The sequence below is a fragment of the Stegostoma tigrinum genome, chromosome 9 (genome assembly GCF_030684315.1).
Source record: "Stegostoma tigrinum isolate sSteTig4 chromosome 9, sSteTig4.hap1, whole genome shotgun sequence".
In the NCBI taxonomy this organism is placed as follows: Eukaryota; Metazoa; Chordata; class Chondrichthyes; order Orectolobiformes; family Stegostomatidae; genus Stegostoma; species Stegostoma tigrinum.
In genome coordinates, this window is record NC_081362.1 from 22,586,282 (window position 1) to 22,607,537 (window position 21,256).

General features: G+C 38.9%; 1 protein-coding gene across 3 annotated transcripts in view; it reads left to right on the top strand.

Annotated features, from left to right (window-relative positions):
- The window catches only part of kat14 (lysine acetyltransferase 14), a 45,570-nt gene that overhangs the window by 17,067 nt on the left and 7,247 nt on the right, over window positions 1–21,256 (top strand). For all 3 annotated transcript variants that reach the window (XM_048536275.2, XM_048536277.2, XM_048536278.2), the window contains 6 exons: window positions 3,063–3,184; window positions 6,333–6,514; window positions 12,064–12,480; window positions 17,934–18,499; window positions 20,332–20,468; window positions 20,592–20,767. In XM_048536275.2, coding sequence (XP_048392232.1) covers window positions 3,063–3,184; window positions 6,333–6,514; window positions 12,064–12,480; window positions 17,934–18,499; window positions 20,332–20,468; window positions 20,592–20,767 — 1,600 coding nt within the window. The remainder of the gene's footprint in view (window positions 1–3,062; window positions 3,185–6,332; window positions 6,515–12,063; window positions 12,481–17,933; window positions 18,500–20,331; window positions 20,469–20,591; window positions 20,768–21,256) is intronic.

Below are 21,256 nucleotides of genomic sequence, written 5' to 3' on the forward strand. Positions count from 1 at the left end.
AAGGGGTGTAATGAAATTCTTTACTTTTGGAGTCAGAAGGGTAGTCAGTTTCTATTATTGCGCTTTGTGATTTTCATGATATTTATTTGCCAGACATCAAATGGACTTCTTGCCTGTTTGTCTTGTCTGATCAATATACAATGTTTGTTTCTACAGCTGCTTAACAAAATTAGTTGTCCTTGCGTATCATTTCTGTCAAGCTCAAGTCAGCTTTCAGTATATTTAGTGTGCCAGTATCTCTCAAGTCTTTGAAAAAGATGGTGTAAATTGCAAAGACTGAAAGAACTGCATGTGTTGTAAATCAGCATTTAAATTTTAATGAGAACTGAGGAAGGGTCACCGGACTTGAAATGTTAACTGTTTTCTCAGATGCTGCCAAACCTGCTGAGCTTTTCCAACAAGTTCTGTTTTTGTTTATGGTATAAATTGTAATCTGAATCAAATTTATGGTTCGTCAATGCATGTAAGAGAAAAATAGCTCCTCAATTTGAGAAGTATGCTTTGCACCAGCAGGCTTAGCCTCTTCTCATATTTTAGATTTTCCTTTAAACTCTGTAGTCAGAAGATCATTGGTTCATGACACAAACCCAGGATTTGAGCACACAAATTTATGCTGGCTCTCCAGTGTAGGACTGAGGAAATTTCACTATCGAAGAAATCTTCAAATGATAACTGCCACCCTCCCTCAGCTGATCAGTACTCCTCCGTATTGAACACCACCTGCAAGAAGCAATGAAGATGGCAGCAGCACAGAATGTTCTTTGGATGAGGCACTTCAGTGAGTACCACCAAGAGCGCTATTCATAAATGTCTCAAAATTTAGGAAACTTCAGAAAAACTATAACAATAGAGAGATGACAGTCTGATGATACTATGACTGGATTGTTAATCCAGAGATCCAGGTAATGTTCTGGGGACATGAATTCAAATCCCGCAGTGGCAGATGGTGAAATTTGAATTCAGTAAAAAAAAATTCCGAAGTTGAGAGTCTAATGATGACCATGAAACCATCGTCAATGGTTGGAAAAACCCACCTGCATCACTAATGTCCTTCATGGAAGGAAATTGCCATCCTTACCTGGTCTGGCTTCCCTGTGACCCCAGACACACAGCAATGCAGTTGACTGCAAACTGCTCTCTGTGCAACTAGCGAAGGGCAATAAATGCTGGTGTAACCAAAAATGCCCTCATCCCGTGAATTAGTAAAATGAAAAATCCAGAAGAAAGCGTTTATCTCAGGACAAAATCAAAAAGTGTGAGCAATTGGAAGCACTGTTGTTGGCTGAGTACTGAGCAATCTATCTAACTGCTTGTGGACTGTGGTGGAGGAACCAACAAAAAGTAAGAAACCACTTGATCATATCCTTATCAATCTGTCTGTCACAGTTGTATCTGTATCAGGGTAGGTCGAATTATTCACTGTATTGTCCTTATATCCTTCGTTCCATTTAGTTGTGTGGCACTATCACCACATTAAATAGGATAGATTGTGAACAGATCCAGCAATTCAAAATCAGACCTTGATGAGGCACTGTGAGCCATCAGCAGTATTCAAACATCTGTATCTTCATGAACTGGAAGATTCACCACTCTACCATTTTCCATCAAGTTGAGGGATAAACCTTGTTTCACTAATGAGTGTGGTAGGGACAATGAAGAGTGCAAAACCAGGCATGTCTGAAAGTGAGCTGTTAACCTTGTGAAACTGCAAACCAGCATTGCTTGGATGCCACAGAACGGAAGTTTTAACCAAGAGGTAGAGTCAAGACATTTCGCAACCAGTTATCAGATCCAGCTCAGCGGTCTTGCCACATCCAGACCTGAATGATGGCGGAGAACTAAACAACAAGCTTCACAAATATTCCCATCATTAATGATACAGGAATTAAGTATGTCAGATTTTACAAAAGACAAAGCTAAAGTACTTGTAACCATCGTCAACCGGAAGTGCAAAGTGGATGATTCATCTTGATTTTTGAGTTCCCTAGCATCACAGATGCCAACCTTCTGCCAATTTGATTTGCTTCAAGTGATTTAAAGTGGCTGAAGGCACTTGATACTATTGACCAAGACAACATCTGGCAACAGTCCAGAAAGCTTGTGCTTCAGAACACTGGCACTACTGGCAATAAGAAAATTGCCCTGTTATGTTCTCCTATCCATGAAATCCTCTCCACCAAATCCAACTAGACTAACTACCCTCTATCAGTTTCCTCTGTCATCAGCAAAGTGATGGAAAGGTTCTTGACAGAACTATAATAACTGTCAATAATTTGTTCACTGATTTTCCTTAAAAAATATGCCCTTGAGATGTGATCATCACTAGCTAGCCCAACTTTTATGGCTCATTCCTGATTACCCTGGTGGTGTTGGTGAGCTGCTTTCTTGAACCATCACTGTACTTGGACCCCCTGCTGTTCTGTTAGGAACGGAGTTCTAGGCTTTAGAATCATTGACAATGAAGGAATGGTGATTATAGTGCAGCTTGGAGGAGAGCTTTCAGGATGCACTGATGCTCAGTTTAGATAATGTCAAGGCCACTCAGTTTATGCCTTTGTCAATTGTTAGACCAAAGATGAAAAAATAGCTGAACTTGAAGTGAGATGATAATGACTACCCTTCATGTTAAGGTAGCATTTGACCAAGTGTGACATCGAAGTGCCTTTCGAAAATTGAAGTCAGTGGGAATCAGTGGAAAACTCTCCACTGCTTGGAATCATACCTCGCACTAAGAAAGATGGTTATAGTTGTTGGCGGCCAGTCATCTTAGCCCCAGAATATGGCTGCTATATAGAATGCGATGTTTGCTGGTGATTGCACAATTTGCAGTACCATTCGCATACCTCAGGCGCTGAAGCAACCTATGCCATACGCAATAAGATATTGGCAGTATTCAGGCTTGGGCTGACAAGTGGCAAGTCGCATTCTCGCCACACAACTAACAATACTCTTCAAGACAAGACCCTGAGGTTATGAAAATTATTATATAAATGTGTCTGTTTGATCATACGCTGCTATGTGGAGTAAAATTTGAATTAAGCTTGTTTGTTTGGATTTTTCAGGTTGTGATGTTGGCCATGTACAATTTGTCATTGGAAGGAACTGGTCGCCAAGGTTACTTTCGCTGGAAGGAAGATATTTGTGCTTTTATTGACAAACACTGGGCCTTCTTATTGGGAAACAGGTAAAATAGGTGCACCATGTAGGAATGGATTCAAACAAAAAAAAATTGTAATTCTCATGCGATGTTGTGACAATTGAGTTTATCACAGGGTTGGCCTGTGTTTTCCTTAATGTACTTGTTGTTTCATGAAGCAGTTTTTAATAACTGTGCCCACCAGGCATTTTCAACATCAGGGTGCAATATTCCAACAGGACAGTAGTGGTGAAATGGGACAAATCTATAGACTGTCATTTGTATTGCTTTCGTTTGCCATTGACACACTTATAATATGTTATGTTATTGGTTGTTCATCAAACAGGTTATTTTGACTCTTACATAAGCTTCATATCATGCTTCTCAGCTAGGCATAAATTCGAGAATTTAAATGTTGAAAGACAGAATGATGTAGTAGATGTTTTTAGAAATGATTAGGGAAAATTACAGTGAAGGTTACGTTTGTATACAGAATATGGTATAACATTGAAAAGAGTTGTTATGTATTTCTCCTCAAACTATAATAATATTTTTAATTGTCAGAAAGTTTGTGATTTTTCTAAATCTCCCATGAGTGTCTAAACAAAGCATTGCCCTCTTCCCTGTAGTTTTGAACTCTAATTCTGTTTGGCCAGTGCTCCTTCAACCCAAAACACAGTGTGAAACATTTCATGCCGTACTCATTTGAACCATAGTCTGCTGATATTGCATCTTGCCCTTTTAAACTGTATGTCTGCCCTGTATGCTATTCATCCTCCTGCTGTACGGTTATATCCCTCCTGGTCATGCACTTTTTTCCTATAATGTCCAATTTACTGTTATCATTCGTTCGTTTGTTTGTTCGTTCGTTCTTTCTTTTTTATTTTCTGCCTTTTTCTTATTTCTTCACCCACTCAGCACCATTTTTGTTTATTACTACCGCTTTGAAATCACTCTCACCATTTTGCATCCTCTTTACTTCTCATTCACTTCCCCATCCTCCTGCTTATTGCCTGATCCCTGAAATATTCCTCCACCCCACTCTATTCTTGGCCCTTCCTCCATGCCCTGTCTTCGTTAACCTATTTTATTATGCCTCTGACCTCATGACCCCATTAGGGTAACCACGGAACGTACAGAAAACATATTTGCCTCAACATAAGACAGTGATTAGAGGTGGTGTTTTTTTGTTTGCAAATTGTAAATACGTGAAAGCCATAGTGAGTAAGTATGGGAATTGGAGACTGATAGGGAAGCAAAGAGGAGGCAGTTGCACAGGAGGAATATATCCTTTGAGGCACTCAAAAGAAACTAAAGTCAGTGGAAGTAGATAAGGAGGAGAAAACAGAAAAGCTTAGAGAAGGTGGAATTGTGTGATCCAGATAAGAAATTAGACTTTGAGGCAGCTATATTGTCAGTCTGTGACCTTATAATGTAGTTAAAATACATCAAATTCATTAACATACATCCAATAGCAGCTGAAATGTATTGTAGACAAGTTTACTATGTTTCGTTTGGAAGGAAAAATCTAGAGGATGTTAAATGAAAACTGATTCATAAGATACTTGGAAACGTACAGATTTGACGAAGGCTGAAGACTGTATGAATTGCCTTTCAAAATGCAGTTTCCTGTATTGTTAAAAGGAAATTAATTTCTCTAATATAAACCAAAGAACTGTGATTGCTGGAATTCTGAAGCCAGAACAAAAAGTGCTGGAGAAACCCAGCAAGTCTGGCAGCATCTGTAGAGAGAAAAACAGGCTTAAAGTTTCAAGTCCAGCGACCTTTCGTTAGAACTGAAGGCAGCCAGAAATGGGTTGTATTTCTTGGAGGGGTGGAATGGAATCAGTGCCAAGAGAGAAGAAAGGAAAGGCAAACTAAAGGAATAGCTGGTGATAAGCCGAAAGGGAGATAATGGTGAGTATGGCACTTATGAGAAGCGTAAATGGTTGAAATTGGGTTGACCAGGCTGGGAGCAACCCATTCAAAACAGGACTTGGGTATAGGAATGGGTTACAAACATGGAGGAGGGTGTTCACATTCTGAAATTGTTAAACTCAGTGTTGAGTCCCTGAAGGCTGTAAGTTACCAAGGTGAACAACGAAATGCTGTTCCTCGAGCTTGTGTTGAGCTTCCCTGGAACACTGCAGTAGACCTGAGAGTGGCAGGCACCTGGAAGCTTCAGGGTCATTTTGTATGGACTGTAGATGTTCCATGAATTGGCCACCCTGTCTGTGTTTCGTCTGTCCAGTGTAGAGGAGATTGCATTGTATTTGGGAATTCTTCACCTTTCTATCATGTCCACGTGCATAAATCTGGGCCTGATTTAGTTTGTTTGAGATGATCAAGATTGCGTTGATGAGAAATGTTAGCTTTAATGCCTGTAGGGGCCAAATGTTTATTCAGTTTTAATTATTGTTGCCACTTACAATGTTTTGTCCAATTTTTAACAAAGAAAATCCCTGAACATAGCTTCCTATGCTTAGTTATTGAATGGTATTGGTGGCCATCTTTGCTATGGCTTTCTAGTTGGAAAAAAAGATTGCAGGAAAACAGCAGAGACTTCAGAAAATAGGGAAAAGTTGGGAGTTTAAAAGAGAGGTCAGTATTATATGGTTGTTAAATCTTAGTAGAGTTTTTATGCATAGTAATTGAAAAATGTGAAGATGTAGTAATAATTCTAGCATACCAAAATATCTTTGGGCAGTAACATTAACTGCGTTACTGTCATCCATGGACTGAGTGGTAGTATTCTTGACATGAATGTGAAGATTTTAGCTTTAAATCCCACTCCAAAGCATGTAATTTATACTGATACTTCTCGTGCATTATTATGGGCATTGCAGTATTTTGATGAGGCATTAAATTGAGTCTATGTCTGCTTTCTCAGGTAGATGCTGAAAGTCCTGTGGCACCATGTTAGAAGACTAGACTATTTCTTACCAAATTTTTTGGCCTATATTTACAATTGCTGTCATTACAGCAGATGATCTGGACATTATCACACTATTCTTTGTGGAACTTGTTGTATGCAAGTTAACTCTCGCATTTCCCTATGTTAGAAGAGCGGCTATAATTCAAGAAAGTACTTAATTGGTTGTAAGGTGTTTGGAATATCCTGTGATCATGAAAGAGGCAGTATAAGTGCAACTTTTGCTCTTTCACTTTAGTCATATTTGTACTCATTGTGTTTTAGGAAAAAGACTTCAACCTGGTGGAGCACTGTAGCAGGCTGCCTGTCTGTGGGAAGCCCCATGTATTTCCGTTCGGGTGCACAGCAGTTTGGCGAACCAGGTTGGTGGAAGCTGGTCCATAATAAGCCTCCTGTCATGAGGCCAGAAGGAGAGAGGCCATCGAGCACCACACTGAAAGCAAGAGGTAGGCTGATATGATTAGATGCAAGATGTTTGTAACAGTAGAATTTTTAAGGGAGGAGGAAACCACAGTGTACCTTTTAAGATTTTGATTAGACACATTAGATGCATGGAAATGTTTGCCAGCCACATTGTAGACAATACAGTGAATAGTAACCTGATGAACTAGAATATAGTTCTTTAGAAGACAGCTAGTATTGTGCTTGGAATCTTGTGTTCTGGTTGTTAAGCTTCAAAATTTGTTGAATTAAACATGTATTTAGCTCTATAAAGTCTCATCTCTTTTCTTAGTGATACGTTTAGCACCGAAACAAAAGAGAATAAAAATTCCTTGAAAACGATCAGCCCTGCGAAGATGAGATATCACATTGTAGAGACCTGTTTGGGAGTCAACCTAAAATGTGCTCTCAGAATAGCAACCTATTTTAACTTGTTGGAAATTTGGGTAACTTTCCTTTTGCCCTATTTATTTGTGGAAAATTGTTTTTTGTCTATCCCCTGAGTATTTTTCTCTAATCGATAAGGCTTTTGATATCAGCCACAATATGATTTTTGTTTTATTAACAAGCACGTGCACTTGGGAGTAATCAGTTCCAAGGAAGGACTTTGAGCAATGATTCTTCATTTTGGTTGTGTTCACACGTAAAACAACAGCAGTACATTCATTTACTCTACATTCCACACAACAGACCTGTCCACAACTCTCTGGCCTTTGAACTTCATATATTAGCAAGTTTGTTTTTGAGTTTTTTGGGATCTTTCCTAAAGTGTTGTTTTTAGATTTTATAATTTATAATTTTCAGGATTATTTATCTGGTAATGACAAAAACATGGGAGCTGCCATTATCTACATGGCTTAACTTGTGTGACAGAATGTAAGCTCTCTTCTCAAAACTGACTTAAGGAGGTCTGGGAAGTTACATGGATTTTCCTCCCTGCCTTAATAGATTACTTTTTGCCAAATTTTTACCCTAGGCCAATCCTGTAATCATAGAATCCCTACAGTGTGGAAACAGGCCCTTCGGCCCAACAAGTCCACACCGAACCTTGGAGCATCCCACCCAAACCAGTCCCCCTATAACCCACCTAATCTACACCTCCCTGTGTGTGAATCCACTTGTAAAGTTCCGATTTATTTTTGTACTCCTAAATGATGTGTTCGGGTCATTTTCCAGTTCTGTTTAACGATTTATTTTTTGGCAAAATTAGGTTGCGATTTTACATTCTATTCAGACCAAACACGTTTGCTGTATTCATCATTTTTTCTTGAGATCTAGATGGGAAGCTTGCTAATTCTGGTGGCTGTGAAGTCAATAAAAATGTCTCAATTTTGTTTCCTTTTGGGGTTGCTGTTCTTCCCTTCTTTTTGTGTTTCTTTGTTGCTATTCTTCCTTTCCTACTGTACTTTTGTTATTTCTCCCATATTTGTTACTTTCCATGTATTTTGCTGTTACACTTTGTTTGATTTCGCCTCTTGTTTTCTTTTATTATCTTCTAGTGGATCCTGATCACATCTCTCCCTTTCATCTCTGCTGTTCTTTTGTTGCAACTTTTTCCCTCCCTCTATGCTATTCAACTATAATTCTTACGCTTCTGTTATTCTCCCTTTCTCTTATGATTATCTTGTTTACTTTTACTTTCTGATTTTCATTGTTACTCTTGTCCAAAATATTTGTTACTCCCATTTTATTAGTCACTCTTGTTACTTTCCACATTTCATTCTTCGTTAATTTGTCTTCCTTTTGTCTTCCATACTTCTGTTAGAATATAAATTCTATTTGTCTTGTTGCCAAAATAATTTTTTTCACTCTTTTTTTGCCTCTAAATCCCTGAACTCTGCTTCTTCTGTTTGTTATGTGGAAGATGTCTCTGTGACCCAGGCCCTTCCACCAGCACTTTGGTAAATGTTCTCTTCTCATGATTGAAAGGATAAATGGGAATTGTGTGAGATTGAGGTTCAGGGAAATTTTTTTACCAAAAACCGAGCTTGCAGGTAGATTAAGTGGTTGCTGCTCAAAGTCATTATGTACAGTTTTTTTACAGCAGAGGACAGTTGCATGTAGGTGAAACTGGATACTCAGCTCTTACATTTCATTTTATCTTGACTCAGGGGATCAATCCTTACCCAACAGAGAGAGTTGGGTAGTTTGTGAACACTAACAAAAGTTAAATACATCAAGGAAATCTTTTAAGCAATATTCAAAGGATAGGCTGTTGGGATCCTGTGCTTAAACAAAAATCATTTTAAATCAATAAAGAGCTCTATCCAGTAATTGAATTATATTTTTAAGACAAATTTGCATTGTTTCAGAAGACCTGTGATCCTGCAATGCAGCAATAATGATACACATAAACAGACAATGGTAATTAAAAAGATATCCCATTTTATTAGACTTGCCCACTTAATTGTGCTACGTTGTGTATTCTTTTTAATTCATTCAGGGGTGTCGCAGGCTAGATCAGGATTTATTTCCCCAGAGGACAGATTAGAGTCAACCACAATGCTGTGGGTCTGGAGTCAAGTGTAGGCCAGAGTGGTTAAGGATGGCACTTTCCTTAATGCCTTAGTGAACCAGTTGGGTTTTTTTCTAACAATCAGCAATGGATTCATGGTCATCATGAGACTTTTAATTGCAGATTTTATTGAATCTGAACCCAGGTCCTTGGGACATTACTTAGGTCTCTATATTAACGAACCAGCAATAATACCACAAGGCCATCACCTCCCCGAATCAAGATAAGTACACTCATGAACCCTTCCAAAACCCTGTAAGAGCCAAAAAAGACTAATCAATAGTTTTCACAATTCCTCTGTAGCCCATCTGGGTGATCAGTACTAGCTCAGGTTAAACTAAAACCAAATTGCTTTGTCTTGAAATAGATGGAATTCTCACTTGAAGGAATTCACTGAACTGGCAACTGCCACATAAGCTGTTTCAGAGACCTACTGTTCTCTGTAGGAGAAGAAATACGTCTGTTATCTAAATCTGATCTGCCACACGCTTCTAGATAGACAAAGGAAAAGCGGTTCAATCTTCTGATGGTTGGTCTCTGAACCAAAGGAAAGTGATGTAAGACATCTAGGTATTCAGACTCAGCTACCGTCAACTGGTCTCTGCCATGCAAAACCACACAACAATGACTTTGAGGAATACTTTGTCCACATATGGAGGTGATGGCCTGGTGGTATTATCGCTAGACTATTAACCCTGAGGTCCTGGTAATGTTCTGGGGATCTGGGTTAGAATCCAGTCATGGCTGATGGTGGAATTTGAATTCAGTAAATATCTGGAATTAGGAATTTAATGATGACCGTGAAACCATTGTCAGAAAAACCCATCTGGTTTACTTCAGGAAGGGAAGTCTGCTATTCTTACCTGATCTGGCCTGCATGTGAGCCCAGGGCCACAGCAATGTTGACACTGAACCGTGCAATTAGGGATGATTAATAAATGCTGGCCTGGTTAGTGACACACACATTTCATGAATGAATTTTTAAAAGATGCAAGTTCTGTTGTTACACATTTCCCTGGACATCCGCATCTGACTTTCTACAACTTAAAATTCTATTTTGGTAGAACGAATTGTCAGTGCTAACACAATCAGTTCCTTTCACTGCCTTAAAAAGCTCAGTTTGAACACTGGTGCGTCTCCATTTCTGTGAAGTGTAGATATTTTAGATGAACTTGATCATTAAGATGCTTTAAACTGGAAATTATCCAGTGGCTCACCTCAGCATCCTTTCCAAAGCCTCAATATTACCTGTCAACAAGGGGACTAAAACTGAACATGTTATTCCAGGTGCTGTCTGGCCAAGGTATTGAACAAGGTCAAAACAGTATGCCTTTTATAATAATCAATTGGCCTATGAATGCATCCTAACATCCTTTTTGCTGTAAGCATCATTTCGTGGCATTGCTAATGGAACTTGATGTATGGACTGGAATACCCAGATCTTTTTCTCCCGCTTCCGCCTTTTTTAATGCTTGTCACTGAAGGTTATACATCTGTTGAATATTCTCCCTGCCCACATGTGTAACACTTCACAATTTCAGATTGAAGTATTGGATCATTTAATAGCTACATACATAAGATCCGCATGAAATGGGCAAGGAGACTTATCTCCCGTGTAAATCTTAGTATTGTCTGTAAGTTTGTAGTTGATACCCTCAACACCTATGTCTAGGTCATGACTAAGGACCAATGATTCCTATGGGACATCCATTGATAACCAAACTCGAGAAAGAGCCAAATCACTCCATGCCAATGTAATTGCAGGCAGCTGTCAATCCAGCTCAATATATTTCTATTATGTGGCATGGATCTTAGAATTCTCTTGTGTAATGCCTTACAAAATCCTCTTGAAAACCTAAGTAAGCTGTGCCTCTTGTGTTTCACTATTTAAACCTAGTCAAGAAATATGACCAAATTTGTAAGACTTGATCTTTTTGTGAAGCCGTGAAGAGTGTCTGTAATATGACAACCATGCATTGCAGCCTAATGATTCCTTTGAATTATTTCCTACTACTGACGTTAAACTGATAAGTATACAGTTACGTTAGTTACATTAGAAGAAATCAATATAGAAAGGAAATGTGCTAGTGATTTAACATTGTTAAAATTTGATAAATCTACTTCAGATGAGATGGGTTCAGATGAGATGGGCAGAATGACTTCCTTTGAATCTATTCTGTTTAGTTACCCTTTTTAAACTTGTGCTACATTAGCCCCATTCCGGTCTACACGAATAATCCTTAGTTACTATGATTCATTAAAAATATTGGCTTAGGGTTCACATAACATGGGTTCCACCTTGCTAAGAATCCTTAGGTGGTTATCATCTGGTCTGGTTACTCTGTTTTCAGGCATATCATTCTACCTAATACATTAATATTTCTAGGTTTGTTAATATAATCATTAAATTCTAACAGTCAAACATGACCTTTGAGTGAAAAACCAATACAAAGTGCACACTTAATATTTCTATTGTATCTAATGAGCTTTTATGTGTTCTTGGACAATTGCCAATACAGTCCTTGATAGTTCATTTCACAAAACTGAAGCAGAAACTTCTTATTACTGCCACAATTGTCAACATTCGTGTTTTCTGTTATCCTATGAGCTGATCGACAGCAGCTTCTTTTCCCTTGGTGTACCTAGTGCTTAATTCTGTTTAGCTAAGTATTGTCTTAACTTTATCAAAATTTTTGTTATTGACTTTCCCACACAATGCTCCTTTTGTGCACTTAATTTGACTTGCACATTTATGAGCTTGGTCTTAAAAGCATTTCACTTATATTCTACATCAGATTCCATCCAATAGAGTCAGCAAATTTAGTAACTTCAGACTCTGCTGTTTTACTGATGTTTACCCTTTTGATATTTTTGTATGTTGATTTTAAATCTGTTTCACCATTTGTGCAATCCTGCTGTGCCCCAAAATTCGTGAATGGCATTTTTTGGTTTTTATCCCATTTTAATGGTATGAGAAACTAGTCAACATTAGCCAAACAAAATATTGAATCAAGTGTGTTGATTTGCTTCACTTCTCAGCTGTCAAGCCTCCCTTGGATCCAATTATTACAGTGGAAGGACTTCGAAAACGAGTGAGTCGAAACCCTGTAGAAACAGCTATGGAATTAAAAGAGAAACGATCCCGCACTCAGGAAGCTAAGGACATTCGGCGTGCTCAGAAGGAGGCTGCTACGTTCATTGACAGGAGCACATCTTCAACTCCAGTAAAGTTCTGCAGCCGAACTCGTAGGTCAGAACTGATCCTAGAAAAAGGAGAAGTGATTGACTTTTCCTCCCTGAGCTCTTCAGATCGGACTCCACTTACTAGCCCCTCTCCATCCCCCTCACTGGATTTTTCAGCTCCTGGGACTCCACTATCTCATTCAGCTACTCCCAGTCTCTTGTCTGAGGCAGACCTCATTCCTGATGTTATGCCTCCCCAAGCACTGTTTCATGGTAAGGATTCATTTGGTCATGCTGAATTATGATGACTGCTCCTTATACTAAGGAATGCTTGGATGTGTCTTTCATATAAGGTCTTTAAGTCCTGTCTTCCCTTGGAGGTAACATTGAGAGGTTCCAGAATACAGCAGGCTTAGGTGTGCTAGTACTTCTTCATCCTCCAGCCAGAATCATTAAAACAAATGATCTGGTCATAATCTTGTTGCTGTTAGTGGGAACTTGCTATATGACAATTTGCTACTGCATTTCCCTACATTTCAACAGAGTTTACATTTAAAAATGTATTTTGTTGGCCGTAAAGTTCTTTGGAATGTCCTAAAGTTCTTTGGAATGTCCTAAAGTTGTGAAAGGTGTCATCTATGTGTGCATATTTTAGTTACAATGTTTAAAGTAGGAAAGCTTTCTTGGGGTGGATCTAAACTAGATTGGCAGGGGGATTAGATCCTGTCAAGTAGTTCAGAGGGGAGTGAAGCTGAGATGGGCGAGTCTAGAAGTCAGAAGAAGTAAAGGTTATATTAGAAAGAAGAGAGCTTAGCCAGGCTGAATGGAATAGATTTTAATGTAAGGAACCTGAGGAATGAGATAAATCAACTGAGGATAACAGTTAGGACACATGGAGTATGATTTTGTACCCTTGGTGAGACTTAACTGAAAGATGGAGGGAATTGGCAGCTTAATCTTCCTGGTTTGTAGGATACTCGGACAAGATAAGAGATAGAAGAAGAGATGGAGATCACATTGTTGATCAAGGACACAATTATAGCAGTGAGGAGGAATGATATTTTGGAACAATCATTAAATAAGGCCATGGAGGTCGAAATAAAAAAGTAGACACTTGGTTTGGGTATACTGCAGGTCTCTAGCAGCCAGGGACACCCAGAGGATCAAAAATGTAATCAAACCTCAGAGAAGTGTATGAATAATAGTTGGGGATTTTAACACCCAGTTATTAACTGGGATAATTTTAGTATGTGAGGTAAGGAGGAAGCGAAATTCTTAAATTACATCCAGGAGTTCCTTTCAGTCAGGGTGTTGAAAGTCCAACAAAGGTAAAATTCAGAAAGATATCCTGGTAAGGGAAATATGTATTAATAGGGAGGTATTTTGGAGGTAGTGATCATAACTCTGTTAAATTTAGAATAGTCATGGAAAAAGAAAGGATAGGCTGCAAATAAAATTTATAAACTGGGAAAAGGATAATTTTACAAAAGTCAGATGCTGTCTGGCCCAAGTAGACTCTGTCAGAGCAGTGAGTGGTATTCAAGGAGGAAATAGCAAGAGGGCAAGGTAGACATGTCCTTGTAAGTACAAGGACACGACCAGGATCTAAGGATCCTAAGTGACTGGGGATATCAAAGTTAGGATTCAGTTTAAAAAAAAGAGAAGCTTGTGGCAGATATGAGGGCCTCAATATGGCAAAATCCCTACAGGACAACAAAAAGTGCGGGATGTAACTTAAACAGGAAATTAGGAAAGCTAGGAGAGTGCACGTGAAAATGTTAATGCTTAGAATAAAAGAAAACACAAGATTTAAAAAAAAACATGAAAATCAACAGAATAATTAGGGAAAGAGTATGGTCCATTTGAGAATATTTGAGAATAAATGTTTTATATCAGTCTTCACTGTGAAAAAGGACGACCCGTGTATAGACAAAGAGTTTTGGGTGAAGGGTTTTCGGCCTAAAACATTGACTTTCCTGCTCACCGCACACTGTCTGACCCGCTGTGCTTTTCCAGCTTCGCTTCTGTTGATTGTGGCTTTCAGCATCAAGTGTCCTTACTGCCTCCAGGTTTCTGCTGGACGTTTGCTGCTGCCCTTGCTGTTTGTGGTATAAATGAGTGATTTGGACATAAATGTAGAGGATGTGATTGAGAAGTTCACAGATACCATGAAAATTGATAGAGTGGTATCTAGTTGAGTGGAAAATTGTAAACTGCAGGAGATCAAATGTACGGAGTAGTGGCAGATGGAATTCAACCCTGTTTCCTGGGACAGGTTTAGCGAGGGCAAGGCAAGTACTATGAATAGCAGGACCCTGGAAAGCACCGAAGATTAGAGGGTCCTTGGTGTGTGTATGCATAGACCTGTGAAGGTAGTAGACCAAGTAGGTGATTAAGAATATTGAATATTGCATACTGAATACTTGTCTTTATTAGCTGAGGCATATAGAATACAGGACTGGGAGTTTATGCTGGAACAGTACAAAATGTTAATTAGGTCATACCTGAAGTACTGTACTGTATACAGTTCTGGTCACTATTATATGAAGGATGTGATCACACTGCTGGCAGTACAGAGGAGATTTGTCAGAATGCTTCCAGGACTGGTGGATCCGAGCAATGAGAGAAGATTGGACAGAAATAGTAGGAACTACAGATGCTGAAGAATCTGAGATAACAAAGCGTAGAGCTGGGTGAACACAGCAGGCCAAGCAGCATCTTAGGAGCAGGCAAGCCGAGATTTCGGGCCTAGATCCTCCTTCAGATTCTTCTAAAGATTGGATAGGTTGTGTTTTCCTTAGACCAGCGAAAGTTCCCATTACCTAATGTTGAGAGGGAATCTGATAGAGTTGTATAAGAATGAGCAGCATAAATAGGTTGGATAGGAAGGCACTTTTTCTGCTGTGGAAGGTTGATAACAATGCAACGTAGTTTGAAGGTAAGAGGTAAAAGGGTAAGACCAGAGTTGATAAATTTTATCACCCAGAAGGTGGCGGGAGTCTGGTACTCACTGCTTGGAAGAAAAATTGAGTTAGAAACTCTCCCAACACTTGGGCAGTATTTGGATATTCAGTTGCATTGCCATAGTTGCCAGGGCTATGGGCCAAGAGCTAAAAAAAGTGGGGTTAGTGCAGTTAGATCTTTGCTGATTTGTGTTTGAAAGGCATTCTTCGGTGCTGTGAATGTATGTAAGCCTATTTTTAATTTGAACAAAAGTGTTTCTATGATTACGATTTGTACAAATTGTCACCCAATGTCAAATGATAAAAGTTGCATTATGTGTTTCTTGGGATATCATGACTCCATTTTTGACTTCTCCTTTAAAATAGATAGTGGAACTACCTATTTCTGGAGCCTGCATTGTTGTTGTTATTATTATAGTGACTCTTTGAGTTGTATAGTAAGGTAGAGGCTGTAAAATTTTTTAGATGCCTCTTAACAGTGCATCACAATAAACTTTAATTAGTAAAAATAGAGTGAGATGAGTAAAGGCAGCTGTGGTTAAATTGCTCTTTTGGCTTTAAACAGAAGTTGTTGTAAAAATGCAAAAACGTCTAGTAAACGCCGAGATTTTAAGTTTGACATTGGACAGTTCATAAGATGAAAGAACTTGTAATTATGTAGTGTATTTTACCACCTCCAGGATGGCTTAAAACACTTTTTTGAAAGTATTTTATTGGTTGGTAACATAGTCTTTAAGCATTATTAATGGGATATAGGTACACTAGCATAGCCAACAAGCTCGTTCTCTCTCTCGCTCTCTTTCTTTCTCCTCCCCTCAACCTTAATTTATCTAGTGCTGGCACCTTATCTGTTTCAGAAAGATTGTTGGTTTAACTTCTTGCGAGCTGAAAATGCATCAGTCGTTGTGACACACACAGGTGACAAACGTCTGCCAGCAGTCTCTCCAAACCAGTTAGCTGTTGTTGCAAAATAAGACAAACCAAGTTCAGCAGTTTATTGTTCGATAAAGCACCTACAAGCTCCCTCACATTCCTGCTGAGGTGTTTATCCCTCAGAGTCTTTAGCAGAAGATGTATGATAGGTGGCATCCTTAGAATATAATAAATCCTTGTACTTGATCTCTGATTTTGTTTATTAAATGAATACTTAAGTTGAATTTCACCATATTTTACGTTTATATAAATAAAGGCCCCAAGTTGCATCTCAGGTAGTTTATCAGACAAAATTAACAGTGAAACTGTTTAAGGGGTTGCTCTCAACCTACCTTAACCTTGGTCAAAGAAGTAGGTTTTTAACCTGAAGTAGAGAGAAGGGTAGGGAGGTCATGTTTATCGAGGCAATTCTAGCGCTTAGGCTGAGGTAGCTGAAAGCACAGCACTCAAGGCGTGATTGAAATTGGAGCTGCAGAATGGACCAGAATTGCGGGAGCACAGATATCGGAGTTTTGTATGACAGGGAAATTAAGGTTTTGGAAGGAATTTCAAAAACAGAGACTTGCAAAATTCTGAACAGTCATCCATTGGTGGTCAGCGAGCACTGGGCTAATCAGTAAACCTGTTTACCTAGCAATATGCTTTCACTTAAGTGTCTATAGCATTTTTATTAACAAAGAGAGTAAGGTTTTATGATTTGATCCAAAATCATTTATCCCCATGATCTGTTTATATGGGGGGGCGGGGGGGGAGTAGTTTCTGTAGCACATGAATACTTAGTGACTGTCAGCCGGAGTTTGTCAATAAAATTTCACTTTGTACTAGGCACCCAGACTGGGTGTTGCCCATGAATGTCCATAAAGATTCTATTTCCAGTACAAGTGCAGCAGGTTGTGAGCATGTGATCAGTCATGTAACAACAGCGTTTTTACATACTGATCTGTTGCATTGGGTCCTGCTGATGGCATTTTCATCTAACCAAAGGCATAGACTAAAAGACAACAACAAATTCTTCCAACTGTGCAGAACTTCTTTGAAATGGAATCTGTTTAGGATTGATTAGTTAAGTGCCCTGTGCACATTTAGGCTTGGCATTGCAAATCAGTACTGTACAGTTGCATTACTTTGGAATGTATCGTTTGGAATGTAAACATTGGCTGTAAAGCTGCCTCTTTTGGCCATACTTGGACCAGTGACCAGGATGAGAGGGTGTAAAGATTTTGCTGTGGACAAGTGTCAAAGGGGCATCTGAGGGATGGGTGAATCCATTGCCACTTAAGTATTATGCTGGTTAGAAGCAAAAACAAAAATTGCTGGAAAAACTCATCAGGTCTGCTAGCATCTATGGAGAGAAAACAGAGTTAATGTTTCAGGTCCAGTGACCCTTCTTCAGAACTATTCTTTTGGTTCTTTGTTATGGTAGTTAGTATTACCAATTGCTAGGCAGTTGGGAATTTGAAAGTGCAGTTACGAATGGCATGAGGAAGAGTTTTTCCTGGGAGTGGCACAGAAGAAAGAGGGGCTTGAAGGAGGACAAAGGCATGTGGATATTAAGGGTTATTGTCAGAGGTGGCGTTGGTAAGAGAACAGGAGTCCGTGAGAAACAGCAAAACCAAGCTGGAAGCTGTGAATACACATAGGTTTTCTTCCTGGTGCCATTCATAATTGGACTTTCAAACCCCCAACTGCCTATCAAATTGGCATCCTTTTTCTTTTGGTTTTAAAAAAATGTTGAGTTATAAATTTTCATTGCATAAATATAAAGTAAGATCCAGAGAAAAGTTCTGAATATATATTGGAATTGAGTGTTCTACATTTCTTTCTCTGTAGATGATGAAGAAGGTGAAGTGGATGGTGTTATTGATCCTGGAATAGAATATGTGCCACCTTCCAATGTCACTACTGGCACCATGATCATAAGTAGGAAGAAAATGAAGGCAGATGATCAAATTAAATGTGATGTGGAAGAGGATGAGGATAGAGCTGAGAAAATGGAAGCAGATATTGAAGAACCCCAGGATGCCATTGAACTATCTCAATTTAGTGTTCGAGAGAGGAAAAAAATCCAGGCAGAGAAAGTTGTGGACATGCCTGCACCGAAGTGTATTGCCCTCAGTCTGTATGATGAGAGACTTTTACTCCGAAGGCTAGAATCTTGTCCCCATGCAGTAGCCTTAAGTGTAGAGGCCAAACGATTGCGCCGCAAACTGCTTGTGAGACAAGTCAAAAAGGAATGTGGTTTACCCTTGTTTGATCTGGATCAAGCTGTTGAAGCTGCAGTGTCATTGGTCGGTGGGCAATATGGAGCAAAGGAAAGTGACCATGCCCAGATACCATTGGGTGTTGGGACTTTTCGGACTATTAGTCAAGACTTTCGGATCTTGGATCGGTACCAGGTGAGTGAGGATAGTAACAAGACGCTAGGAAAATATCCTTTTCCTTGCAATACCCATCAGATTTTGAGATTGTGTAATAAAGGATGACTGTTTATTAGTATCAGCAGTATGAGGGTCACCCTGAGGGAACAAACACTTTAGAAACATATTCACAGATTCATTTTATTCCTGCCATTTTGTTTTGTCGTCTTCCAGTTAATTGATATGATTCGGTCAAAGGGCTGTGGCAGCAAGAAATAAATTGCACTGAAACATGCATAAAAAGTGCTGGAGAAACTCAGCAGGTCTGACAGCATCAGAACTTCTTCAGAAGAGTCATACTGGATTTGAAATATTGCTGTGTTTCTGCCTCCACAGATGCTGCCAGACTTGCTGAGTTTCTCCAGCATTCTTTATTCTTTGTGTTTGCTTCAGATTTCCAACAGTACTCTGCTTTTAAATAAATTGCATTGACATGCTTGTTAATGTTCTGATATCATAGTCTTGTTCTCTGCAAAAGTTTTGACAGAAGGTGATTGAATCAGACTGGGTGTCAAAATTTATGCACTGATGTGTCACACTATGTATTGCAGAGTACAGATATGAAGATCAAACCCATGTCTCATTAAATTGACAACAGATTGATGAACAAATTGACTTTTGGGTTTATTAGCCAATGACAACTCACTTTTAAAAGCAGCACTTCCAAACTTCCTGACTTACATAATTCAAACAACAAAGTATTAATTGAGTAAAAAGGAGGCAGAGTTGCGTCAGTTCCGAAGGGTAAGTTGCCATGGTTCAGACACCACAGCATTAGCAGGTCTGATGTAATCATTTAATTTTATGAATTAGTAATAAAACTGCGCTTGCTGACACCAAGGAGCATGCATGTTAGCAGATATCTGTCAAAGCGACAAATATTCATAAAAACCAATTACTATTACACTTTTAATAAGATATTATAAGTTCTATATTAAATTTTAATTTTGAAAAAAAATGAGATTAAAGCCTGTGCAGTCAATTATGAATCACTGTTGCATTGGTGCTAGCAAACAGATCCTGTTAGTAAAGCAAGGTTCTGGGAAAGAATGAGAGATGGCCTAGTTAGGTAGTTTGTTTGAAGACAGTCTGGCATCACTCCATTTCAGACACAACACTGGACACTGCACTGTTGCACAGTTTGTGTTGTTAGTTTGTTTTCTACAAGGGATGATTTATTTGAATAAGTATGGTTTTATATTTTTGGTGATCTTACTTATACTGGATTCAGTCCTTTTTTAACATAAATGCACAGACTGATTTCATGTTTTGTTTTGTATCAGTATTACAATGGGATGGAGTAAATGGAAATGATTTGCCAAAATTGTTTTTTAACTGAGCATTGTCGTGGTTCTTCGTCTTTCACCATGCCCTTGGACTTTGTACCATCTTTTAATGAGTTTTGGCTCGTCAAATGACTGAAGATTGTTTACACGGTCTCACCTCCCAAATATATCAGTGCTTTCCCCCTGCCTTCCAGAAAGTGCTGACCTCTGGCTGGGATAGCTTTTTGGGATACCAGTTGACTTTTGCTAGCTCTCTCAAGTGACTTTACCTGTGAGCTTGGTCAATGAGTCATTTCAGCAGAGACTGAACTTGTTCTCATTTGACAAGCACGTGTGGATTTCCAATGGGAAATAGAGGTCAAAAACTTTAGCTGACCTCCTTTCTCACCTTCCAAGTATACTGACAGCCCAGAAGGCACCTAACGACAGATCACTATAACTCACTGCTTGACCTGAGAAGGACTGAGGATTTCATGTTTGGCAGGAGTGTCTTTGATATCTTTTTTAAGTGCTGATTCTTTGCAGATGTCTTTCTCACACATGAAAGGATATCAACAAGAAAAGACAAAGTTTATACAGCGACTGATTGGATCAGGAGACATGTTAATGAAGCAAAGCATCATCAGCCCATATACATCACGAGTCCTCAAACCATATATCAGGTATAGCTCTCTCCTGGAAAATGCTGTTAGATTTTTCATGGTTTTGTGAGCTGAAACTTTGAAGGACAGTTGTTACAGTTGCCTTTTCACAACGTTAGTGTCCTTTTTGTTTCGTTTCATTAGGCGTGACTTCGAATGCAATCCACCTAAACTACAACTACTGTCTGAAATCCGGGCCTATCCACATCGAAATGATCCTACTTGGAAAGCAGAAGCTGATGCCCCAGTTGATTACTGCTATGTCTGCCCTAATTTTATTCCAACGATAAACTCAATGTGCCATGAATTCTTCTGGCCAGGTATTTTAAATCTTTTCTTTAGATAGTGAAATATCATTCAATTTCACTCTGGTGTAGACTTGTCTTGAAGATGAGTACTAACAAATGGGATGGAGTTGACATTTAAAACAGTAGGGAGGATGCGAAAGAATATGGAGAGATTAACCGAGTGGGCAAAAGAAGAGGGCACGTAGAATATAATGTAAGGAAATGTGAAATTATCCATTTTAGGTAGGAAGAATAGAAAGGGACAAATCATTTAAAAGGACAAATATGTGGGTATCAATAGGTGGGCGTCATTGTACACAAATCACAAAGTGAAAATAAGGGAGTTTTACTGCAATTTGATAGAATTTAATTAGTGAGATCACATCTGAGCTACTGTTACGTTTTGGTCTTAGTAACTAAGAGGGATATATTTGCCATGAAGATACACTAAATTGATTTCTTATGCTAAGAACACTTCTGTGAGGAGAGATTGAATATACTATGTAAGAACAATTTTGTTTA